This window comes from Nuphar pumila, chromosome 5, assembly GCF_984573655.1.
Source record: "Nuphar pumila chromosome 5, dmNupPumi1.hap1.1, whole genome shotgun sequence".
Lineage (NCBI taxonomy): Eukaryota > Viridiplantae > Streptophyta > Magnoliopsida > Nymphaeales > Nymphaeaceae > Nuphar > Nuphar pumila.
Genome location: NC_143253.1, coordinates 9,833,043 through 9,855,059, shown reverse-complemented (window position 1 = coordinate 9,855,059; position 22,017 = coordinate 9,833,043). Strand labels below are relative to the sequence as shown.

The following is a 22,017-nucleotide window of genomic DNA, read 5'->3' as shown; positions in this document are numbered from 1 at the left end:
AGGCTTACAAATGTGGTCTATGTAGTTCCTTTAATAGAAAAATGGTTTTAAATCATTTTATTGCAAAAATGTAAGTTGCTTTTTTAAGAGCTTTAAAAACCAATGGCCTACACTGATGGGGGAGGCAAGGAGGAGGAGCCCCAAATTGGCATCAATGATCAGGTGTTGGGGAGAGCTAGAGTGGTGGAGCCATGACTGTAGGGGGGCGAGGAGGAGGAGCAGATCGATTAATGATCAACAGTTCAGATTAGAAACTATATATATATATATACTGAGCTATATATCGAGCCTAGTCAAGCTTAATAGGTCGATCGAGCCTGGGCTCGTTACCCGGCCGAGACTGAACTCATGTACAGACTCGGCTCATTTATTGAACCGGGTGAGCTTCGGGTCGGGCTTATCCAAGCGCGAAGCAACCCGGTTCGTTAGGCATGCCTATTGACCAAGTGCTTTACATGTATTTTTAGTGAAAGTAGGCTCATGAAATTATACATATCCAAGTTTGAGACTTCATTTTTTTTAATCCCGCAAAACCTGAACTCGAGCCTGAATCTTTTTTTGATAGGCAAGCTGAGGTGCAGACCCCCACCAGTTATACAACAATACCATGGAGATTTGAACCTGAAACGTCCCAAACAGAAGGTGACGTGCACTCACTGCTCCTACCAAACAAACGGAGACCCGTTGGTTCTCCAGCCTGAATCTCACAACTTGTTATTTGGGTGATTTCGAGTACACCCTGATGGGGTTGGATACCCGATCCATTGACAGCCCTAGTGAAATCCAAGAATGGTCAATCCATGAATTTCTGAGTGAGAGCTTCAATCCTATATCAATGGATGCGTCCCCATGAATCTCTGTGAGACATTTTGTTAGACCAAAATGTCGTATCCTACGTTTTTTTAGCGTGCCCATGTGACATAGGCTTCTCAGGTGGACTTTGCTCGACCGAAATTATTAACGATTAGAAGGGTAGTTTTGTCACACAATCTCGTTGAAGAAAATGTCGGTCATTTCAATTAAAGGTAGAAGAAATATGAGGTAGGGATTGGGAAACCATTCTTTTTTTTTCTTTCAAATTTTCCCTTTTTATTTATTAACCAAAATAATAAAAAAATGTGGTTAGAAATTCATAAGGGAGGCATCCCTTATTCCCTTCCTTAGTCGCCATACCCCCTCTGGTTTGGCCTCTCTCTCTCTCTCTCTCTCTCTCTCTCTCTCTCTCTCTCTCTTGATGGGCAGGGGCTGAATAGGCAGCAGAAAATCTGATTCGATCTCGTCTCTTTTCCCTCATCGATTTGGTCGATCCATTGGCATCCTCTGTAACGCTTCAATGGATCTCATCACAGAAGAGATCTCTCTTCTCACCGTAGATAAGGTAGATGGATGACCGACCATTCTATTTCGCAGTTTTTCCTTCAATTTGTTTGATAGGCCCTTTTAAGTTGTTGGGATTCTAGATTATTGGTTGATGTAGGAAGTAGTAATCATGATTTACTTGATCTCTGAATAAAGACTCGTTTTTTTTGGTTCGTTATGAGTTGAATTTGGTAGAAAATAGGAATCTCTTTGTTGGTTGTTGAGAAATTTTCCAGAAGTATACAAATGATTGGTTACTTTTGGGCTAATGAGGCTTACTATGGGCTTCAATGAGATCCTACATAAAAGGGGTATTTTTTTTTCTTTTTCCTTTGAGAAACTTGTGGGTATGATTCATCTAAAAATAATTTATGGGTTTTGAGAAGGGATACCTTCATCACTCGTTAGAATTTTATCTGATTTATGATAATTGAGCATGTGGTCGTCTGAGGAACTGAATCCCACAGTATTTGGTCTGCATCTGGATATGTTTAGATGCAAGATGACATGGCCCGATGTCGAAAGAGTTTTGATTACAAGTTATTTGCAAATTTGTGAAGGTTAGAAGGAACGTTGTCGGTATGGGAAACAGGGGAAAATAAGGTTTTTCTTAGGCTCATGTGGAACGGGCGTGAAATGACGGGGAAACAATTCTGGAAATGAAACGGCAAATGATAGAGGATTTGTTTGCTAATTCCTCTGCAGGAAAAATCTTAGCAGTCACGAGTTCAGTTTGGGTGCTGCAGAGGTCTTGTCTTGAAATGCCAATCAAGAAGAGAAAGAAATTCTGTTTAAGTTGGTGTGGGAATGTTATTAGGAGGCCTGTATTGTCCCCAGTATGGAGCTTTGAGAAAATATGTGTATTGAAGGAACTGAGGAAAGAGTAGATCAATAAATACTCTGAGGGAAACAATAAACTAAGAAAGACTAGCTTGTGTTGATACTGAACTGGATCAGATGGAGAAATAGGACTTATGAGGGTGACCTACAAAGATAGGACAATATATGTCTATGTTTCTGTAGGTTGTAACTTAAGATTCTACACCTTTGCATAAACATAATATAATGCATTTGTAACATATTGAGGAATGATATTTTAATCATGTTACTATTATGCTTTGAAGACATAATACCACGATAGTTACACATGCTTCTTTTTTTCTCTTTTTGTGTTAACCTTCTCTCAAAGAATTTTCTGGACAGTGGCTCATTTCTTCTCTCCCAATGCTGTCTCCTTGATGACCTTTTGTTTTTTCATTATTACTTGCATTCCATTGGATGGTACTACTTTTTGGCTGTATTGTTTGACTTTTTTTTATCCTTTTTGCTGGATGTTACTCCAGTCATCTTAGATCCGACTTGCTATTGTTCAGGTGAGCTTCCTCTAACAATGATATGTGTTGTAAAAGGACTTTTATCCCAACGTCTTAGGTTCATGTGAATGAAAATTTTATTAGAGGAGTGCTAGTGTAGTCCTCTACTTTCATTTTAATGTAGAAAATGCATCAATGGCTAAGTTGGTTAATGCTGGAGTTCCATTACTTCTGAATGTGTTAAAACTTCATAGTGTCCTCTATATAAGTGGTTATCTGCATATTTTTTATCATGTTAATTGATCTTTTAAATTCGTCTTAGATGTTTTCCACCTAAAATAGCTTATGTGGACCATTTCAGCCTTTGGCAAATTAATTGTACTGCCTACTGTATGTTAAGAGATCTATCAACTCATTGATTGTTTGAAAGTTTTGTGAAGTTGGAATTCTGGATTCTAAATTTTTCTAATAGTTGTGGTATTCCATTTCAATTTTATCAGGTCTCAGAGGGAGAACTGGCTATTGAAAGCCATACATTTCCCAAACCAGAGAGCTACTGTGGGACTTGTGCAATTTGTTTGGAAGAGATATTGCTTGAAGAAACTGCCCATGTAAAAGGTTGCGAGCATGCATATTGGTTTGTCTAAGCGTCTCAAACTCTAGTGACATAATGCATGCACAATTCTACATTTATTTATTTATTTTCCACTTTTAGTTTTTTTTTTCTTAAAATGGAATATGAAGGACATGGCTGAAATGAGATCGCATCTTAAGGTTAAGGCTCATGGTTCATCTCCCATTAACATAACAAAATATTATTAATTCAAAATCTTTTAATATGTAAATTTGTAAAGGTAGAGTAAATTCAGGGAAATGGACAATGAATGCAGCGGGTGCAAGCAAACTAGTTTTCTCTTCATGCTTTGTATTAAACTGTTTCAATACCACTTAACAGTTATGAAGGTCATTTGATTATATAGCTATTTCTGATTCAAGCATTTCAAATAAGAAAAAACATTAAATGCAATTTCTGCTGTTTGAACTTGAGGATTTCGAGCTGCGACTTAAAAGACACAGGAAAATGAAAGAATCAATTGACCCATGTGCCATAGTTCCCAAATTATGTCTCTTTTCTCTGGCATAATGTTCCTTTCTGGTCTACATCGTCATTTTTGTCCTCACAAACCTATAGTTGGACACAAGGTGTCTGGATTTTTTTTATTCTGTTCATTCTTTTGGCCTGTTCAGGTAACTTATCTTCTATTTATCTCTTCTAACCTGTGCATGCATATGATATGTTCTCATTTCTTCTAACCTGTGTGTGCATATGACGTGCTTATTTTAATAAAACTATTAAACCCTGCTGATCTATTTCTAAGATTGGTTAAAGTAGTTTCTTGTTGGCCTTGAAAAATAAAAGTTCTTAAGGTTGAACCCGAGTTGCTGTTCCTTAATTATATTTTTCTGTGAACTGATATTTGTGTTTGGTGGAAAATTTATGATTCTGTTGCTTCAATCTTTAGCGTCAACTGGAGTTGGATCACTAATTGATGATTTTTTATTTTTTGTTTTTGTTCAGTTTTTGCAAAAATGAGTACAATTGCTGCTTGTTCTAGGTAGACGTAGGAAATATCTCAATTCAAAACTTTGAAACAACAATGTGATACATGTCCCTGTTTCGTCTGCAACTAGGAAAAGGGGTAAACTGGGGACTTTCTTCTTCTTCACTCTTCGTTTTTTCTCTTCTTTTATACAGTGTGACATGCATTTTGAGGTGGGCATCATATAGTGCAGTGCCCTGTTGTCCACAGTGTAAGATGCCGTTCTCTTCCCTCAGTGTGCATCGGTCACTGAACGGCTGGTATGTGATTTAGATAAGTGTTCCACATAGTTTTTTTGTTTTGTTTTGGGTTCCCTTTTTTAGGGTTGTTGTTCTTGCATGTTTCAAGCAATGAGGTTATTGGCCTTTTCCTACTGCAGTGTCAATGGCTATCTCATTGAGGAAAGTGTGTGTTTGCTGCTGCGTGCACCTTGGTTCACGCTGTTGACCGTTGAATCACAACCTGAGACTGTTGAACAAGAGGATGTCCTCCCATATGATTATGATGATGATTTTGAGGAAGCTTATTTCGGTGGTTCATCAAATTTACGAATCGGAAATAGAAGGTGGGGGGATAATGGTTATATTAAAGGCGGACACAAAGAAGCAAGGCCTATTGCACACTCACAATACTTTCAAAATGTTGAGGCCGGGTCATCACGCGGGCCTCGTAAGAAAGAGGTGTCAAAAGGTAAAACTGGTAGGCGGGCAAGGAGAGCCTGAATCATCTTTGCTCTGAAGACATGGTGCAGGTGAAGATTATACTGCAAGTTACCGATGCTTGGTTGAGCCTATTTATCCTTGACTCGGTGGTACCCTGTACATAGTTACTGAACTTTTGTTCATGTTGTTTCTTATTTATGGAGTTTAATAGGAGCTCATTTTGAGCTCAATGGTGCTGGCAGTTTAGTTTTTGATTTAGCATTAGTGGCATAGAATGTTGGGCAGTTTCACTAACTTGTTTATGGCTGTTTGCCTGTCGAAATTTCTTGCAACAATTTGTCTGAAAGAAGCTAATGTTTATTCCAGTGTAAGTTCCTATTGAACCTTAGGAATGAGATGCTGAAGATTGCACGGGGAAATGCTTTCACGTTGATCGGCCCATCTATGTTGTCTTTCTTAAACTTGTTTGACATGCAGGATGAGACTTTTCTTTCAGCGAATCTCCCTTATACTTAGGAGGAGTTGGCTTTGATCCATCAACAAAGCCAAGAAAATCATAAGCGATCAAAATGAGAGTAAATTGGCTCTCCTATAGCAAGTAAGCTTGATTCATAAGAAATGCTGAAAGCTATTAGGATTCTAAAAAAGTGTAGTATTACCAGACGACATGGAGGAGCTTGAAGACAAAACCGTTGAACCACTCATGGTGATGAGCCTATAGCTCTGATACCATATAAAATCTAACCAAAAGAAAACACATAAACAAGCTCACACAAGTTTTAACGTGGTTAGATACAAGATATACTTACGTCCACAGCCTTACCCTCTCAATGCTTGTTTTTATTTCAATGAGTGATAAAAGGATACATGGCAAGCATTTATAACTTTACATTCATGTTTCATGAGGAGTCAAACTCCTCTTGAGATCTTCTAAATCAACTAGATCTCTTTCCTTGGTCTTAAAAGGACTCTTCATTCCATAGCTCTTACTACAAGAAAACACGTCATTATTGGCCATAAAAACGGTGACGATAAATTATTGTTGTCAATAATAAATTAATCCCGATGACAAACAATGACGTAGTAAAAATAGCTATAGCCGACAACATACTGTGGTCACTCTTATCTTGTCGATAATATGAATAGAAACACACGAAAGTTGTTTGAGACTAAATATTGCTGATGATATTATCGTCGCCTTTCAAATACGATGACAAATAATCGACACCAATTATCTTTTATATTTTTCGAGTATTGACGACGATAATTATAGTCACATATATTCTTATTTTCAACAATTGACGATGATAATTATCGTCATAAATATACTATTAATTGTAATCTATTGACACATAATAGATTATAAATAATCAGCATAATGATGATAATTATCATCGTCAATATGTCGATTATTTGTAATCTATTGATGACGATAATTATCGTCTCACATAGTGTAACTTAAACTCATCCCTAATTTTATTGCCGACAATATTTATCATCGCCAATAGTGAACATCAACGACGATAAATATCATAGTTGACGTTATCTTATTGTGATGATAATTATCATCATCCATAGTGTAACTTAAACTCATCCCTAATTCTATTAACAACGATATTTGTCGTTGCTAATAATGAACATCAATGACGATATTTATCATCACCAATAGTAAACATCAATGATGATAAATATCATTATGTTGCACTTATACCTAATCTTTTTGACCATGATCTTATTAAGGACGATATTTATCATCACCAATAGCATCACATCAACGATGATAAAATATGGCCGTTAATGTTAAACTTACTCTTATTAACAAATAGTGTAACTTTAACTTATCCCTAATCATATTGATCATTATAATTATCGTCACCAATAAGAGTAACATCAACAAAGATAAATATCGTCATTGATGTTAAACTTATCCCTAATCTTATTGACGATGATAATTATCATTGCCGATAGTTTAACATGAATGACGATAAATATTGTCGTTGATATTAATCTTATTCTTAATCTTTTCGCAAGAGGTCTTCCTCCCTTTCTCTTCATTCTCTCTCGAAAACCCTTCTCCTCCGCCCTCTGCCACTGCACTTGCCCCTACTCTCACCACTACCGGACACCCAACGCTCGCCCTCTACCGTACACCCGCCGCTCGCCCTCTGCCGTACACCCGCCGCTCGACCTCGCCACTGCCGGACACCCACTCGCCCTGTGTGGCTGAAGCAGAGCTAGACTCTCGCGGGCGTAACTATCTCCTCTGGGATCGAGCATTCACAAAAGATCCTTGGCATCACTATCTCCTCTCTGCTCTTTGTCTCCTTGGCATCACTATCTCCTCTAGGATCGAGCATTCACAGTTGATCGAGTGGCGATCTGACCCTTTCTTTTTCATTGATTGGTCACAAAATACTTCTTGTTTTTTGTTTCTTCTCATGTATACTGGTAGGTACTTGTATAATATCGATTATGTATGCACAGGTTTTTTTTGTGAGTTTGTAGTGATTCTTATGGGATTTCTAACAATGTAAAAGGATGCTCAGCACAAGACTTTTATTGAGCCTTATGAAATGAATCATCATAGAATTGATGTTATTTGTACTGTTTCTTTACATTGGGAATGAATTATTACTTGGACAATGTTCTAGGCATATGAATTTGCAAAACACATACATATCGTGGTATAGAAGTGTGGTGGTGGAGGGAATAATGGTGAGAATTAGAACCAAATTAGTGGGTTGAAGAGTGCTGCTGATGGAGACCAGAAGAACCAAAATGGTGTTGGAGGAGGTGCTAGTGAATCAACAGAGTCTTCTAGTGGAGGAGGTGCTAGTGGAGGTCTGATGCTTTGACAAAAAATAAGTATACAACATTATGCACATAACCATTGACATTGAGAATGGTGGTTGTTTTTAGCAAGTTAAATTAGGTATGTGTGTTTGCTTCAATTGTAATATTGATTTTCTTTGTTTGGTAATCAATATGGAAGTGGATTGACTGGGGTTGGAATGTTTTTACGAGCTTTTATGTGGATGTAATTTGTATAAAAGTAGCTATTTATCATTCTCATTCCATTGGACGATGACTAAGAAAAATTTTCCTATTTGAGGAAGCAATACTCTGGGAACTGTGGGGATTTGATTAACTCGTAAGTGTTCAATATGAATTTTGATTTTTCATTCTAAACCCTTGGATTGATCAAACTCGATGGTGATTATTTTATTTTAGAAGTAGGTGGAGTTGGCATATTAGAAAACTATAGAATATGATATCTCAGTGCAGAAACAGATTAAAAACAAGGATGCAACAAACTTTTGATATCACTTGGGCTCTCCACCTATAACGACCTTAATGGTACAAATGAGAAAGATATTGGTAAAATTAACCTATTCAACACAGTTAAGATTTTTAGTTTTTTTTTTCTTTAATCGTAGCAGGTTTTTTTATGTATTGTTCATGCCTTTCTTCTCATTTGTAATATCACATGTTTTATGGTTAGTTTTAGTTACATTTTTTTTGCTTCTTTTAGTTAATGATCTTTTCTGTTCTAGTTTCACTTTTGATGTGACATGCCTTCAAAAGTTTTAACTGGTATATTGGTTGGAAAGTTTAAGACAATGTAAAGTTTATTTGGAATTACCTTAATGAAAATCAAAGTTGGGTTTGCAAGGTTTGGTCTTTATGGACTTACGCGAGCCACATGGTAGGGTGTGAACATTGGATTGCGAGGTCGGCCGACTTTGGGTTGCCTGTGCAGTTCCAAGTCTAAAAAGACTTAGGCTCTGGCCGGGTTCGGTTATAGGCAAAACAAATTTCAATGTCTCCCAACCCCCCTGACTCGATAATAACTGGGTTCATAAAGAACCTACCTGTCCTGAGCTAACCCAAACCCAATAGGACCTGGGCCTAAACTGAACCTGATAAAGATAAGGTCAGGTTTTCTATGGGACAGGGTTGGGTAGGGCTGGTCTAATGTCCACCCCTACACTGTGACTGTTTTGATAAGATTGGTGTTGCAATAACTTTACAAGGCTTTAGCAAAGTTATCATGGTCATGCTTTGTGTATTCAGTGTCCGATAAAGATAGAACATTGGTAGTCTTATATGTTGATGATGTGATATCAGTAGGGAATAATGTAGATATGTAGGAAATTAGAGTCGAGAATGTGAGAAATATATATTTTTTTGAATACTCGTACTAAGCAGCGTGTTGTACATACTTATATTACACATTACTTAAAAAAACAAAAATCTTACAACCAACAACAACCGACCTTCAGTTGTCGATAAGAGTCTACATTTGACGCTACCTTTGATTGTTGATAGGGTTGAACCATAGCCTTGCTAATATCGATAACGATATTATCGATATAGCAAGGCTAGCAAAAAAGTTCTGATAACAATGGTTATTGATAACCATTCATAACAATGGTTATTGATAATTATTCACGTGTACATTAGATAACCTGATTCGCGATAACCATTGTTATGATAACCATTCACGTGTACAATGATTCTTTTACTCCCCCTCAAGTTGGAGCGTGCAGATTGAGAACGCCCAACTTGGTTTTGAGGTGAGTGAAACGATCGGTGCCGAGTGCATTGGTGAAAAGGTCCGCATACTGGGAATGCATAGGAATGAATCATATTTGAATTAAACCACTTTGAATTTTCTCCCGCACGAGGTGGCAATCAATGTCTATATGTTTGGTGCGCTCGTGATAAACCAGATTGGTGGTAATGTGAAGTGTTGCTTGGTTATCGCAATGTAGCATCATGGCTTGAGGGTGATCAATGCTGAAATCCAATAGCAGGTACTTGATCTATGTGAGTTCACAACATGCTAGGGCCATGGATCGATATTCGGCTTCAGTCGATGACCGTGATACGGTAAACTACTTTTTAGTCTTCGAAGACACAGGGTTATCCCCAATCATGATGCAATAACCTGATGTGGATCTACGAGTCATCGGGCAGAAGGCCCAGTCTGAATCACAACAACCAACTACTTGGATCTTGCTAGTAGACGACATTAAAATTCCTTGTCTTGGGGAACCCTTGATATATCGAAGGACCCGCATGGCAGCGTCCATATGAGGTTGTCACGGTTGACTACTAAATTGACTTAGAATATTGATCGCGAAAATGATGTCAGGTCGGGTTATGGTAAGGTATAACAATAGACCTACTAGGCGCCTATACGACCCTGGATCTTTCAACACATCTTCATCTTCATTGCTGAGTTTAGTATGTAGTTCCATGAGAAATTGACTTGGCTTGGCTCCAAGGTAACCCATGTCCTGCAGGATATTAAGAGCATATTTTAGTTAAGATAAGAAAATACTGTTTTTAAATCTTGCAACTTCAATGCCGATAAAATATTTTAGTCGTCCAAGGTCCTTCAATCAAAATTATTGATTGATGTGAGATTTAAGCTCCTCGATGTATGTAATATCATCTTCTGCAATGATGATATCATCTATATAAACTAGAATAAAAATGTGTGTCACATTAGTAGCCTTTAAAAAAAATGAATAATCGACTTTAGATTGGACGAACCCTTCTTGAAGTAGATAATGTGAAAGCTTGGCAAACCAGTTTCTAGATGATTGTTTGAGTCTGTATAGTGACTTGTGCAACTTGCAAACTTTATGCTCTCCCTGAATAGAAAATTCTGGTGGCAAGTCCATATACACCTATTCATCAAAATCTCTGTAGAGAAAAGCATTGTTAACATCTATTTGATAGAGATGCTAATTTTTTATTGTTGCAATAGCTATCAAGCATCACACTATTACCAACTTAACCACATGAGCAAAGGTCTCATTATAATCTAATCATTCAATTTGGGTATAGCCATTGGCCACGAGTCGAGCTTTATACCTTTCAATGAAGCCATCTGAGTGGTGTTTAATTTTATACACCTATTTGCAACCAATGGAGTGTTTGTCCATGGGTAGATCTACGATTGACCAAGTGTTATTCTCCTCTAATGCCTTAATCTCTGAGGTCATAGCATCGCACCAATGATGGAACTTCATGGCATGGTAAAAGCTTTTGGGTTATGAGTGCTGAAAAATGGCACTTAAGAAGACATAATGTCCTTTAGAAAAATAATCATAATTTATGACTTTGGACAACTCATGAGCCGTGTTGTGGACCTTTTCTCTCGTGTCAGTCAATTGGAGTATGGGAGCAACCGTGTAAAAACTGTAGTCTTTAAGATGCGATGGTGGTTGACGGGTTCCTTCAAATCTTCGAAGATGAATTTGAGTTAGCTCAATGACTTCAAGATTGAGAGATTCAAGATTTGGATGAAGATGATTGGGATTAAGAATCTCATTGACTTGAATATCATTGGGTTCTTGAGTCTCATAAGGTTGAGGCTCAAATATGGAGATGGGTAGGTTATGCCTTTCCTCTTTATTCGGGTTGTTATGATCTTGAAAGGAAAACACGTTTTCATAAAACTTTACATCCTGACTAACAAAAACCTTATCAAATTTATGAGAGTGATGTATGTTGTGGGTATAGCACAAACATTCTAAAACTAAAAAATGATCATAAACAAGATTCTTTTCATGAAGTAACTCGTAAGGGGTTTTGCCTATTAACGGTTTGGAGGAAATGTGATTAATGATATATGCAATTGTTAAAACGCATTCTCTCCAAAATTTAATAGATAAAGAGGCTTGAAATCTCAAGACTCTCGCAACATTGAGAAGATCTTTATGCTTGCGCTTGACCACGCCGTTTTGTTGGGGAGTCGCAACACAACTATGTTGGTGTTCAACACCCTTTTCCTTTAAAAAATTTTGCATATCATTTAAGAAAAATTCAGTTCCATTGTCAGATCTGAGACTCAAAATTTTGCCGTTGAATTGATTTTCAACAAGTACTTTTTTTTATCTGGACTATGGCTTCCGATTTGTGCCGCATAAGGTGGACCCACATGGTTCTCAAATAGTCATCTACTATGGTAAAAAAATATTGCGCTCGGGATAACGATATGGTTTGATATCCCACCATATGTCACAATGGATTAATTGAAAAGGTTTTGACGAGAAAATCAACTCGTTGAAAAAAGGAGAATGAGTTTGTTTGGCCATATGACATATATCACAATGATTGTGAGGAACACAACCATGTACTTTATTATCATTTATAAGAGTTTGCAATCTAGTATTTGAAAGATGTCCAAGTCTTAAGTGTTAGATGTTGAAATCAAAGGATGAACTATTCAAGAGAAAGTTATCATCGATGTCAAAAACATAAAGTCCACTATGTTGCTTACCCACTCCAATCTTTCTCTTCAAGAGATGGTCCTGAAAAATACAATGATCATGATAAAAGGAAACATCATATTTTAGATCTTGGATCAATTTGCTCACAGAAATAAGATTAAATTTGAATTCTGGGACAAAAAGATATTTGAGAGGAAAATTTTTGGCGCCAATAGGACACTACCCATGTGAGTAGCATGTGTAGAAGATCTGTTTGGTAATTCAATAGAAGAAAAAATGATGGACTTTGGAAGCATTAGATTTGATAATGAATTAGTAATATGGTTTGTTGCGCCCGTGTCTATAATCCAATTTTCAGGTGATGTGGAACAAATAAAAGGGGCAGTTAGGTTGACCACAAGTGCTGGTTTGGGATTACCTAAATTTATTGCAGCTAGTATTTTGTCAAGTTGTTCCTGGGTAAGTCGTTGGGGGCTTTGGACTGACATTGACTTGTTACCTTCGAAAGTCACAGGATTGTCGTTGGCCTGGCTCCATTGACAAGCATTGGAGGGTGTACTAGGTCGATTCAAAAACCCGTGGAGGTAAAAGCATTTGACCTTCACATGGTCGAGTTTTTCACAATGATCGCATTTTAGACGAACACAATTTTGCCGATTTTTATTTGGATCTGTTTGTGATTGCCACCATTGGTTCTTGATTAGTCGTGACCCTAAGATCACGTTGTCTCTCTTCTTAAACTAGTAGTACAAAGGCTTTAGATATGTTCGGCAATAGTGTCATCAAAAGCAATTGGGTCCTTATGGCATTGTAGCTTTACAGCAGGGTTGAGCCAAGATTACGACGCCCTTAGAAGCCAAATCCTTATGTCATCCATGCCCTTATTCTTAAATTTTGTTTGCTCTATCATACAACAGGAAGAGACAAGGCGAGCCGTGATGGGAGTTGAAACCAAATTGCGAGCTGAGTCACGTGAAAATGTGGCTTACAATACTTATCATGAGACAACTAATGTTGGTGAAGGCGAACAAAAAGGGCGACCCAAGCTAAAGTGCACTCACTATAAGAAAACAAGACACATAAAAGAGAAATGTTGGGAGCTGCATGGGAAACCTAACAGACGTTTTTCTAACAAAGGTGACGGCAGAGGGAATGTTAATGGTGTCGGCAACTTGGAGGAGCTTGCTAAACTTTTGCAGCAACTCAACAAATCCCATTTAGCTATCGCTCAAGAATCAGATGCTGACAAAGGAGATGCTGGTAAGTCTCTTGCTTTTAATACCAATTTTTTTAAAGATAAATGGATTTTAGACTCAGATGTGACTTATCATATGACTGGTCATAAAGAATGGATGCAAAGTGTTGAAAATCAAAAAATGAAACCTGTCTCTATTGCCAATGGGGCACTCGTTCCTGTTCAAGGTGTTGGACAGGTTCAGTTTTTTCAACAAGGCACTACATCTAGAGTCTTGTATTTGTCGACATTCCCAACCAATTTAATATCCATCAGCAAGATGACAAAAGCACATAACTATGCAACTATTTTCTCGTTTGATTATGTCATTTTTCAGGACCTAAGATCGATGAAAGTGATTGGTAAGGGTCGTGAATGTGATGGTCTCTACATTCTTGATGACGACACTCAAGTTTTTTTGGCGCAGTAAAATGATAATCTTAACAGGTTACAACACATTAGACTTTGTCACCCATCAGATCATGTGTTAAAAAAGGTTTAACCAGATTTTATTTCAAATAGCGAGTCTTGTGATGCTTGTCAGTATTCCAAACAATGCAGATTGCCTTTTAATTCTTCAGACAATAGATGTGATAGAATATTTCAGCTTGTCCATTCCGACATTTGGGGTCCGGCCCCTATTGCTTCACATGCTGGTTTTAAGTATTTTGTTACATTTATAGATGATCATTCACGTGCCACCTGGATTTATTTTTTGAAAAACAAAGGAAAAGTATTGAGTGTTTTCAAAGATTTTTGTGCTATGGTTAGCACACAATTTGATGTTCAAGTTAAAGGACTTCGGTCGGACAATGGTGGAGAATATATTAGTGATGATTTTAAAGAATATATGAATGAAAAGGGTATTGTGCCTCAAAACACTTGTGCTAGCACTCCTCAGCAGAATGGAGTTGCCGAGCGCAAGAATAGGCACCTGTTAAATGTTGCTCGTGCCTTAATGTTACATATGAATGTTCCCAAATATTTTTGGGTTGAGGCTATATCCACAACTGTTTACATCATCAATCGGTTGCCTAGTCAAAGTATAAGTTTCCAAACTCCCATGAAGCTTCTTAGAGGAAAAGATTTCTCTGTTGCTCATCTCAGGACTTTCAGATGTAAATGTTTTGTTCATCTTCAAAACTCTTTTCATGATAAGTTGGATAAAAGAGCTATTAAGTGCATTTTTTTTAGGATACTCGACTGTCAAAAAGGGCTTTATATGTTTTGATCCAAAAGACAAAAAGCAATATATTTCTCAAGGTGTCGAGTTCTTTGAAAATGAGCCTTTTTTTATGAACAAATAGATTTTTCATGGGATTATGACAATAAGGGGGAGGACAAAACTCAACGTGATGTGGTCCTTCCATTAGTCAATGGAGATGAAATAAATGGTAGTGGAGTTGGACGTGAACACCAAGCTGGTAGTGACCTTGATCAAGTTGACCATATTGGCGATAATGCTCACACACATGACAATAGCCAAGTTCAATCTGAAAATGTTAATGGACCTCTTAGAAAGAGCTCATGGGTCAGTCATCTTCCTAAAAGATTGCAAGACTTCTATACATACCACATGAGAGGCCTTGACTCTCATCCTATTGAGAAGCAATTTGACTTCAAAAAAAAATTTGCTAAGCATTTTGCCTTTCTTGGCAAGGTTTATTCTGACATTGAACCTTCTAGTTATGAAGAAGCTTGTCAAAACCCCGAGTGGAGACTGGCTATGAAGGATGAGTTAGATGCATTGAAGAAAAACTAAACTTGTGAAATTGTTGACTTACCATTAGAAAAAAAGGTGGTTGGTTCTAGGTGGGTTTACAAAATCAAGCACAATAGTGATGGGTTCATTCAAAGATTTAAGGTCAGACTAGTTGCTAAGGGATACACGCAGACTGAAGGCATCAACTTTAATGAAACTTTTGCCCTAGTCGCCAAAATCAATTCTATAAGAATTCTCCTCTCAGTTGTTGCTAACAAGTCTTGGGTCCTTCACCAGTTAGACGTAAAGAACACTTTCCTTCATGGAGACCTAGAGGAAAAAGTATACATGGAGGTACCTCAAGGTCTTAAAATCACTGAAAAGAATGTGGCATGCAAATTAAAAAAGGCCCTCTATGGCCTAAAGCAAGCCTCACGTGCCTGGTTTGAAAAACTAAGTGGCACCTTTATCAAATTTGGTTTTAAAAGAAGTATGGCCGACTACTCTATGTTTGTAGCCAAAAGACCTAATGGGATAACTATTCTGCTTATATATGTTGATGACGTAATTGTCACAAAGGATGACGTTGCCTTTGTTAAAAAACTCAAAGAACATCTTCACAAAACTTTTGAAATCAAAGACTTGGGGTGTCTTAGGTATTTCTTGGGTATTGAGATTGCCCATTCGGAAAAAGGTGTTTTCATGTGCCAAAGAAAATATACCCTTGATCTTCTTAAAGATGCAGGTATGCTTGGGTGCAAGCCAGCTGACACGCCTTTGGAGGTTAACCATCATGTTAGCAGAGATGAGGGCGAGTTGATAAAAGAAGTTAACAATTTTCAACAATTGATTAGACGACTTATATATCTTACCATTTCCAGACCCGATATCACTTATGCGGTCAACCTCCTCAGTCAATACATGCATCAACCAAGGGTATCTCATCTTGAAGTTGCTTAAAGGATTCTACGATATCTAAAGGGAACACCTGAGAAGGGAATCTTAATGAAGAGAACATGTCATCTCAAACTTGAAGGTTATGCTGATTCAGACTGGGCAGACAACTCTAGTGACAAAAGATCTACCACTGGTTTCTGCACGTTTGTTGGAAACAACCTTGTCACTTGGAAGACTAAAAAGCATAATGTCATGGCTCGGTCTAGTGCTGAGGCAGAGTACCAACCTATGGCATTAACCACGTGTGAACTCATCTGGATAAAACAATTTTTAGCGGATATTGGAATAGATGTTTGAGACACAATTGAATTGAAATGTGATAATCAGGTTGCCATTCACATAGGAGCCAACCCAATGTTTCACGAGCGCACCAAGCACATTGAGATGGACTACCATTTTATAAGAGAAAAGATTCAGTCTAAAATCATCTCTACGCCCCATGTGAAAACTAAAGATCAACTTGCAAACATTTTTACTAAAGCATTGGGACGTGATAAGTTTGAGGAAATTAATCACAAGTTGGGACTGTGATGGATATCAGTGCGCCAACTTGAGGGGGAGTGTTAAGATTTGATTTCCTTAGATATCTCTTATATGGTTTTCATATGTTCATCTCTTGTTACGCATAATTATCCTTATCCTCATCTCTAGCTGTTTAGTTGCCATACTTGGATTCTGGTGTTGATATATATTTATCCCTTTGTGTGTGTGTCCTATCTTATGCTCCTTTTGTACTCGGTATTGAGTTAGTAAAATCTTCTTCTTTTTTCCTCCGTGGATGTAGGTCTCACAAATGGTCGTACCACGTACATGATTTCTCTTTTCTTTTATGCTTAAACGTCTCTCTTGACACTGCAAATCTCTAGTATCTCTAAAAAGGGCATTGCATCCATTGGGGGTACTGGGTAAGGGTTGGATGGTCTCGAGCTAAGGCTTTGCGTTGCCTTGGACGATACATATGATGGGATTGATTGGCCTGTATCACCATGACTTGTTTGTGTTGTTCTTTTCTTGTTCCTCTATTCATGTTTTAAGCTAATCTTGGCTCAAAATATGTGCATGCTGTATATCACTGTTTTGTTGTTTGTATACACTATTGTAATGAGAATATAATTGATCTTTCTTGTAAGTTATCATTCTTCTTATTTCATTCTTTTTATACAACAAATGCTTCTCTGGCTTATCTATGACACTACATGTAAATAAAAAAAATATATAATCAATGTCGATGATAAATATTGTTGGGTTTTAAAAAAAAATTATAGTCAATGCCGACAATAAATATCACCGTTGATTTTAAATATAGTCGGTGATAATTATCGTCGGCTTAAAATAACATAGGCGATGATATTTATCATCAAATTTAATTACTATAATCAATGATTGAAAATATATAAATTTTCAACATATAAGCGACAATAATTATCATCACTTTTAATATATAACTGACGATATTTATCATCAACATTAAATAATAAAGGCAACAATATTTATCATCGGTTTAACTAGTATAGCCGATGATATTTATCGTCGGCTTTAAGTAATATAGGCAACTATATTTATTGTTGGTTTTAATTAGTATAGCCGGCGATAATTATCACCATTTTTAAATACTATTACCGATGACATTCTAGAGTCAGACCATTTTATACCGACTATATCATATCATCAAATTTATTTTTATAAAATCAACCATATATAAATATCATCATTTTTAGTAAATATAAACGACCATAAAAAGTTGACGCCAGAATTGATGATAAATATTATCGTTTAAGTTATTGGCCACCATCTATGTCACATGGGTGCGGGTACGGGTGCAGAGCAATTTCAAAAATTTTGGACACGGAAACACATCTCTCTCTCTCTCTATATATATATATATATATATATATATATATAAAATCATAAATTGACAAAAATAGACTTGGTCAAAGTTGACTGAGTCCAAAATGTGGACGGACTCAGCCCCGATGCGTTGACCGTGTCCGCTCCATGTCCGAAGCTGCACCCGTGTCGGGTACGGGCGATGCGGGTGCGTCGACCTTTTAGCCGAGTCCGTGTGACTTAGGCTACCATAAATCATATATTGCCGATGATAAATATCGTGGGGACATATTTTCTTGTAGTGTCTGTCTAGGGCTTTCCTCCTTAAGCTTGAACACTCGTTGATGGACCTTAATAGAATCCTCTTCAAACATGACTTGGTCTCTGATGACAGGAAGGACCTCAAGAATCCTTCTTCAAACTCCGATGACAGAAAGGACCTCAGAGTTCTCTTGAATTATCCAAAAAAACAACTTATCCATTCATGGTGTTTAAGGCTGATCTGATGGAATCTCTATTCCATATGATTGGGTCAAGATATTATTTCCCACCAATTCATATCTTTTATTGAATGAATTCTGAGACTTGGATTGATAGACGTGTGGATTGGGATCAATGATCTAGTTCTTCCAATTAGGTTAGGAGGTTTATATTTTTCTGAACTTGATACAAAAATTGAAAGCTCTAGGAAGTCCATGGGTGCATAGCCTTTGGTAGCATATCTCTGTGATGTCTGTTTTAAGCAGCAGCAAAACTGAATTTTCTTCTATGTTAGGGTTGGGAATCCATTCAGGGGGTTTTATCTTTCCAAAATCTATTGTCTCTAAAAATATATATGCATGTTATATATCTGTTGGTTAATGCTCAAGGTCGTGGGCAAGAGAATCCTAAGCCCACGTATGGCTTGGTGCTCAATGTAGAAGGAAGTGGGTAAGGCATCCAATGCCCACGTTTGACTTGAAGAGCACTCAAAGCCCATGTATTTTCAGTTTCCTAGTTTATAGGATTTACTTTTTGTTAGTTGAGTCTCAAAAGTTGAGTATGTGTGGTTTCTTCCTAACTTTTAGCTCAAGTTTCCTATTTTTATGTAAAGGCTTTGCCTTCTTTAAATAGTGGTACTTCTTCATGTTAAATGTAGTGAGAGAGAGAAAAAGTGAATTCGTGAATAACAATACATTTGAGGTTTTTACTTTTCAGCTCTTGTATTTTGTGTTATTTCATGTGCTGCACCTTTTGGCTTTTACCCTCTATTTCTCTTAATTCTTGGTATCAGAGCACAGGTTCGAATAGGAGCTGGGCATTCGAGAAAATGCAATAGGAGCATTGCCGCAGCAAGGAGTTCCTATAGATTTGAAATTTCTTTTGAAGGATAATTGTTGAGTAAGTTTGGTATGGCAAATAATTCTAACTCTCTCAATTTGTCACAATCATTAGTGCCAATTTTTAATGGTGACAATTATGAATTCTGGAATATTAAGATGAAGACTTTCTTTATCTCACAAGACCTCTTGGAGTTGGTAAAAAATGATTATGCAGATGTTGAAGGAACAAAGGCAGCAGAAAAAATCGATGTCAAAGAAGCTTGAAAGAGAGATGCAAAGGCATTGTTAGTACTACAACAGGCTGTGTTTGAAACCATTTTTCCAACTATTGCCGGTTTTACTAAGTCAAAAGAAGCCTGACAACTTCTGAAGCAAAAATTTCATGGTGATAAGAAGATCACTACGGTTAAACTTCAAACCTTAAGAAGAGAGTTTGAAACATTTTCTATGAAAACCAGAGAGTCAATTCAAACCTTTTTTTCTAGGCTCTCTACTATTGTAAATCAAATGAATACCTTTGGTGAAATTTTGGATGATCAAAAAATAGTAGAAAAAGTTTTAAGGTGTCTATCTTCTAAATTTGATCATGTTGTTATTGCAATTGAAGAGTCTAAGGATTTATCTGTGTATTCTATTGATGAACTAATGGGGTCTTTTTTAGCCCATGAGCATCGCATAAACAGGTCTTCAGAAAAAACATTGGAACATGCCTTTCAATCGAAAGTTGAAATTCCAAAAGAAAAGAATACTCAGTTTGATCAAATGGGTGAAGGTAGAGGTCGAGGACGAGGAGGTTTTAGAGGATCCTTTCGAGGACGTGAAAGAGGTCGAGGAAGGTTTTATGATTCCTCTCAAAGGAATGATGGAACAAAAAAAGGTAATCAAAATTTGTTCTTTAGAGGGAAACAATGTCATTTTTGTAAGAAATTTGGTCATATTGAAGCCCGATGTTTTGAAAAGGCAAAGCAACAAGCAAATTTTGCAGATGAAAATGAAAATTTGTTTCTTGCAAGCATGAATACTAACAGTTGCAAAAGTGAAATGTGGTTTGTAGACAGTGGTTGCAGTAATCATATGACCGGTGATAGAAGTCTTTTTAAGAATATTGATGAGACTGTGAAGTTGAATGTGTGGCTTGGGGACAATAATAAAGTAGATGTCAATGGCAAAGGAACTGTTGCAATCAAGACAAAATCAGGTAATGAATGATACATTCAAGATGTGTATTATGTTTCTGGTTTGGCTCAGAACTTATTGAGTGTAGGGCAATTGGTTAAAAAGGGTTACACTCTTTTATTTGAAAATGACATCTGTGAGATTAAAAACAAGAATGGTACAGTTCTTGTAAAAATAGATATGGTTCAAAATAAAATGTTTCTACTTGAAATGATCAAGATAGATGATTGTGCCTTTATGGCAAATGGTTTTGATCAATCTAAACTGTGGCATTTGAGGTTTGGGCATCTTTATTTTAATGGTTTGAAACTCTTGCATCAAAAAAATATGGTGATTGGTTTGCCAGCCATTAATTGTACAAATGAGATATGTGAAGGGTGTGTTTATGGTAAACAACACCAATTATCATTCTCAGTTGGAAAAGCATTGAGAGCTAAAGAACTTCTTGAATTAGTTCATGCTGACATATGCGGGCCCATGAGAACTCCTTCATTAAACAATAGCAAATACTTTTTGCTTTTAACTGACGATTTTACTAGAATGAGTTGGGCGTACTTTCTTACTCATAAATCTCATGCATTTGATAGATTTAAGGAATTTAAGTTCCTTGTTGAAAATGAGAGAAGAAAATCTATAAAAATATTGCGCACAGATAGAGGAGGAGAATTTTTATCTGATGAGTTTGGTTTGTTTTGCAAAGATCATGGTATTCGCAGGCAACTAACAGTAAGAAAGACACCACAACAGAACGGAGTGGCAAAAAGGAAAAATCGTACAGTGGTAGAAATGACACGCAACATGCTAAGTGAAAAGAAGGTGCCAAATGAGTTTTGGGCAGAAGCCGTTAACACTGCAGTACATATCTTAAATATTTCTCCAACAAAGGCAGTTCGAAACAAAACACCTTATGAGGCCTGGTGGAATCGAAAGCCAAATGTAAGTATGTTGAAGGTATTTTGCAGTATAGCATATGCTTTGATTGACTCTTCAAAAAGAACCAAGTTAGATAAGAAAAGTGAAAAGTGTATCTTTGTTGGTTATAGTAATGAAACTAAGGGATATCGTCTCTACAATCCTTCTTCTAAAAAATTGATTATAAGGAGGGATGTTATTTTTTATGAAAAAGCATGTTGGGAATGGACCAACAATGAAAGTGTGAAGTTGCAAATTGATGAAGTGGCATCGCAATCAAATCATACTACTGAAGCATTATCTCCAGAACCTTCAAGTATGGGAGATGAATTCACAGAAAATATTGAGTCCACACTTGATGTGGACACTCCTCCGAAAAAGGTACGGTCTCTAGAGGATATTTATAAATGTGATTTTGCTTTTGTTGTTCTAGAACCATCATCATATAATGAAGCATGCGCAGATAAAAAATGAATAGATGCAATGAAAGAAGAAATAGAGGTCATTAAGAAGAATGACACATGAGAGCTTTCCAACTTGCCACCTGGAAAGGAATCAATTGGAGTAAAGTGGGTTTATAAGGTCAAGTATGATGCTGGTGGAAATGTGAAAAAATATAAGGCAAGGTTAGTTGCTAAAAGGTTCGTGTAAAAATATGGAATTGATTTTACTGAAACGTTTTCACCTGTTGCAAGATTTGAAACT

The 22,017-nt window shown here is 36.9% G+C and overlaps 1 protein-coding gene across 1 annotated transcript; it reads left to right on the top strand.

Moving 5' to 3' along the window:
* Positions 1-1,120: 1,120 nt before the first annotated feature.
* Positions 1,121-5,318, top strand: LOC149836720 (uncharacterized). Its single transcript, XM_090005545.1, has 4 exons — positions 1,121-1,378; positions 3,173-3,309; positions 4,429-4,533; positions 4,653-5,318. Exons 1-4 carry the CDS (start codon positions 1,334-1,336, stop codon positions 4,993-4,995), a joined length of 630 nt encoding a protein of 209 aa, XP_089861671.1. The 5' UTR covers positions 1,121-1,333; the 3' UTR covers positions 4,996-5,318.
* Positions 5,319-22,017: the final 16,699 nt, after the last annotated feature.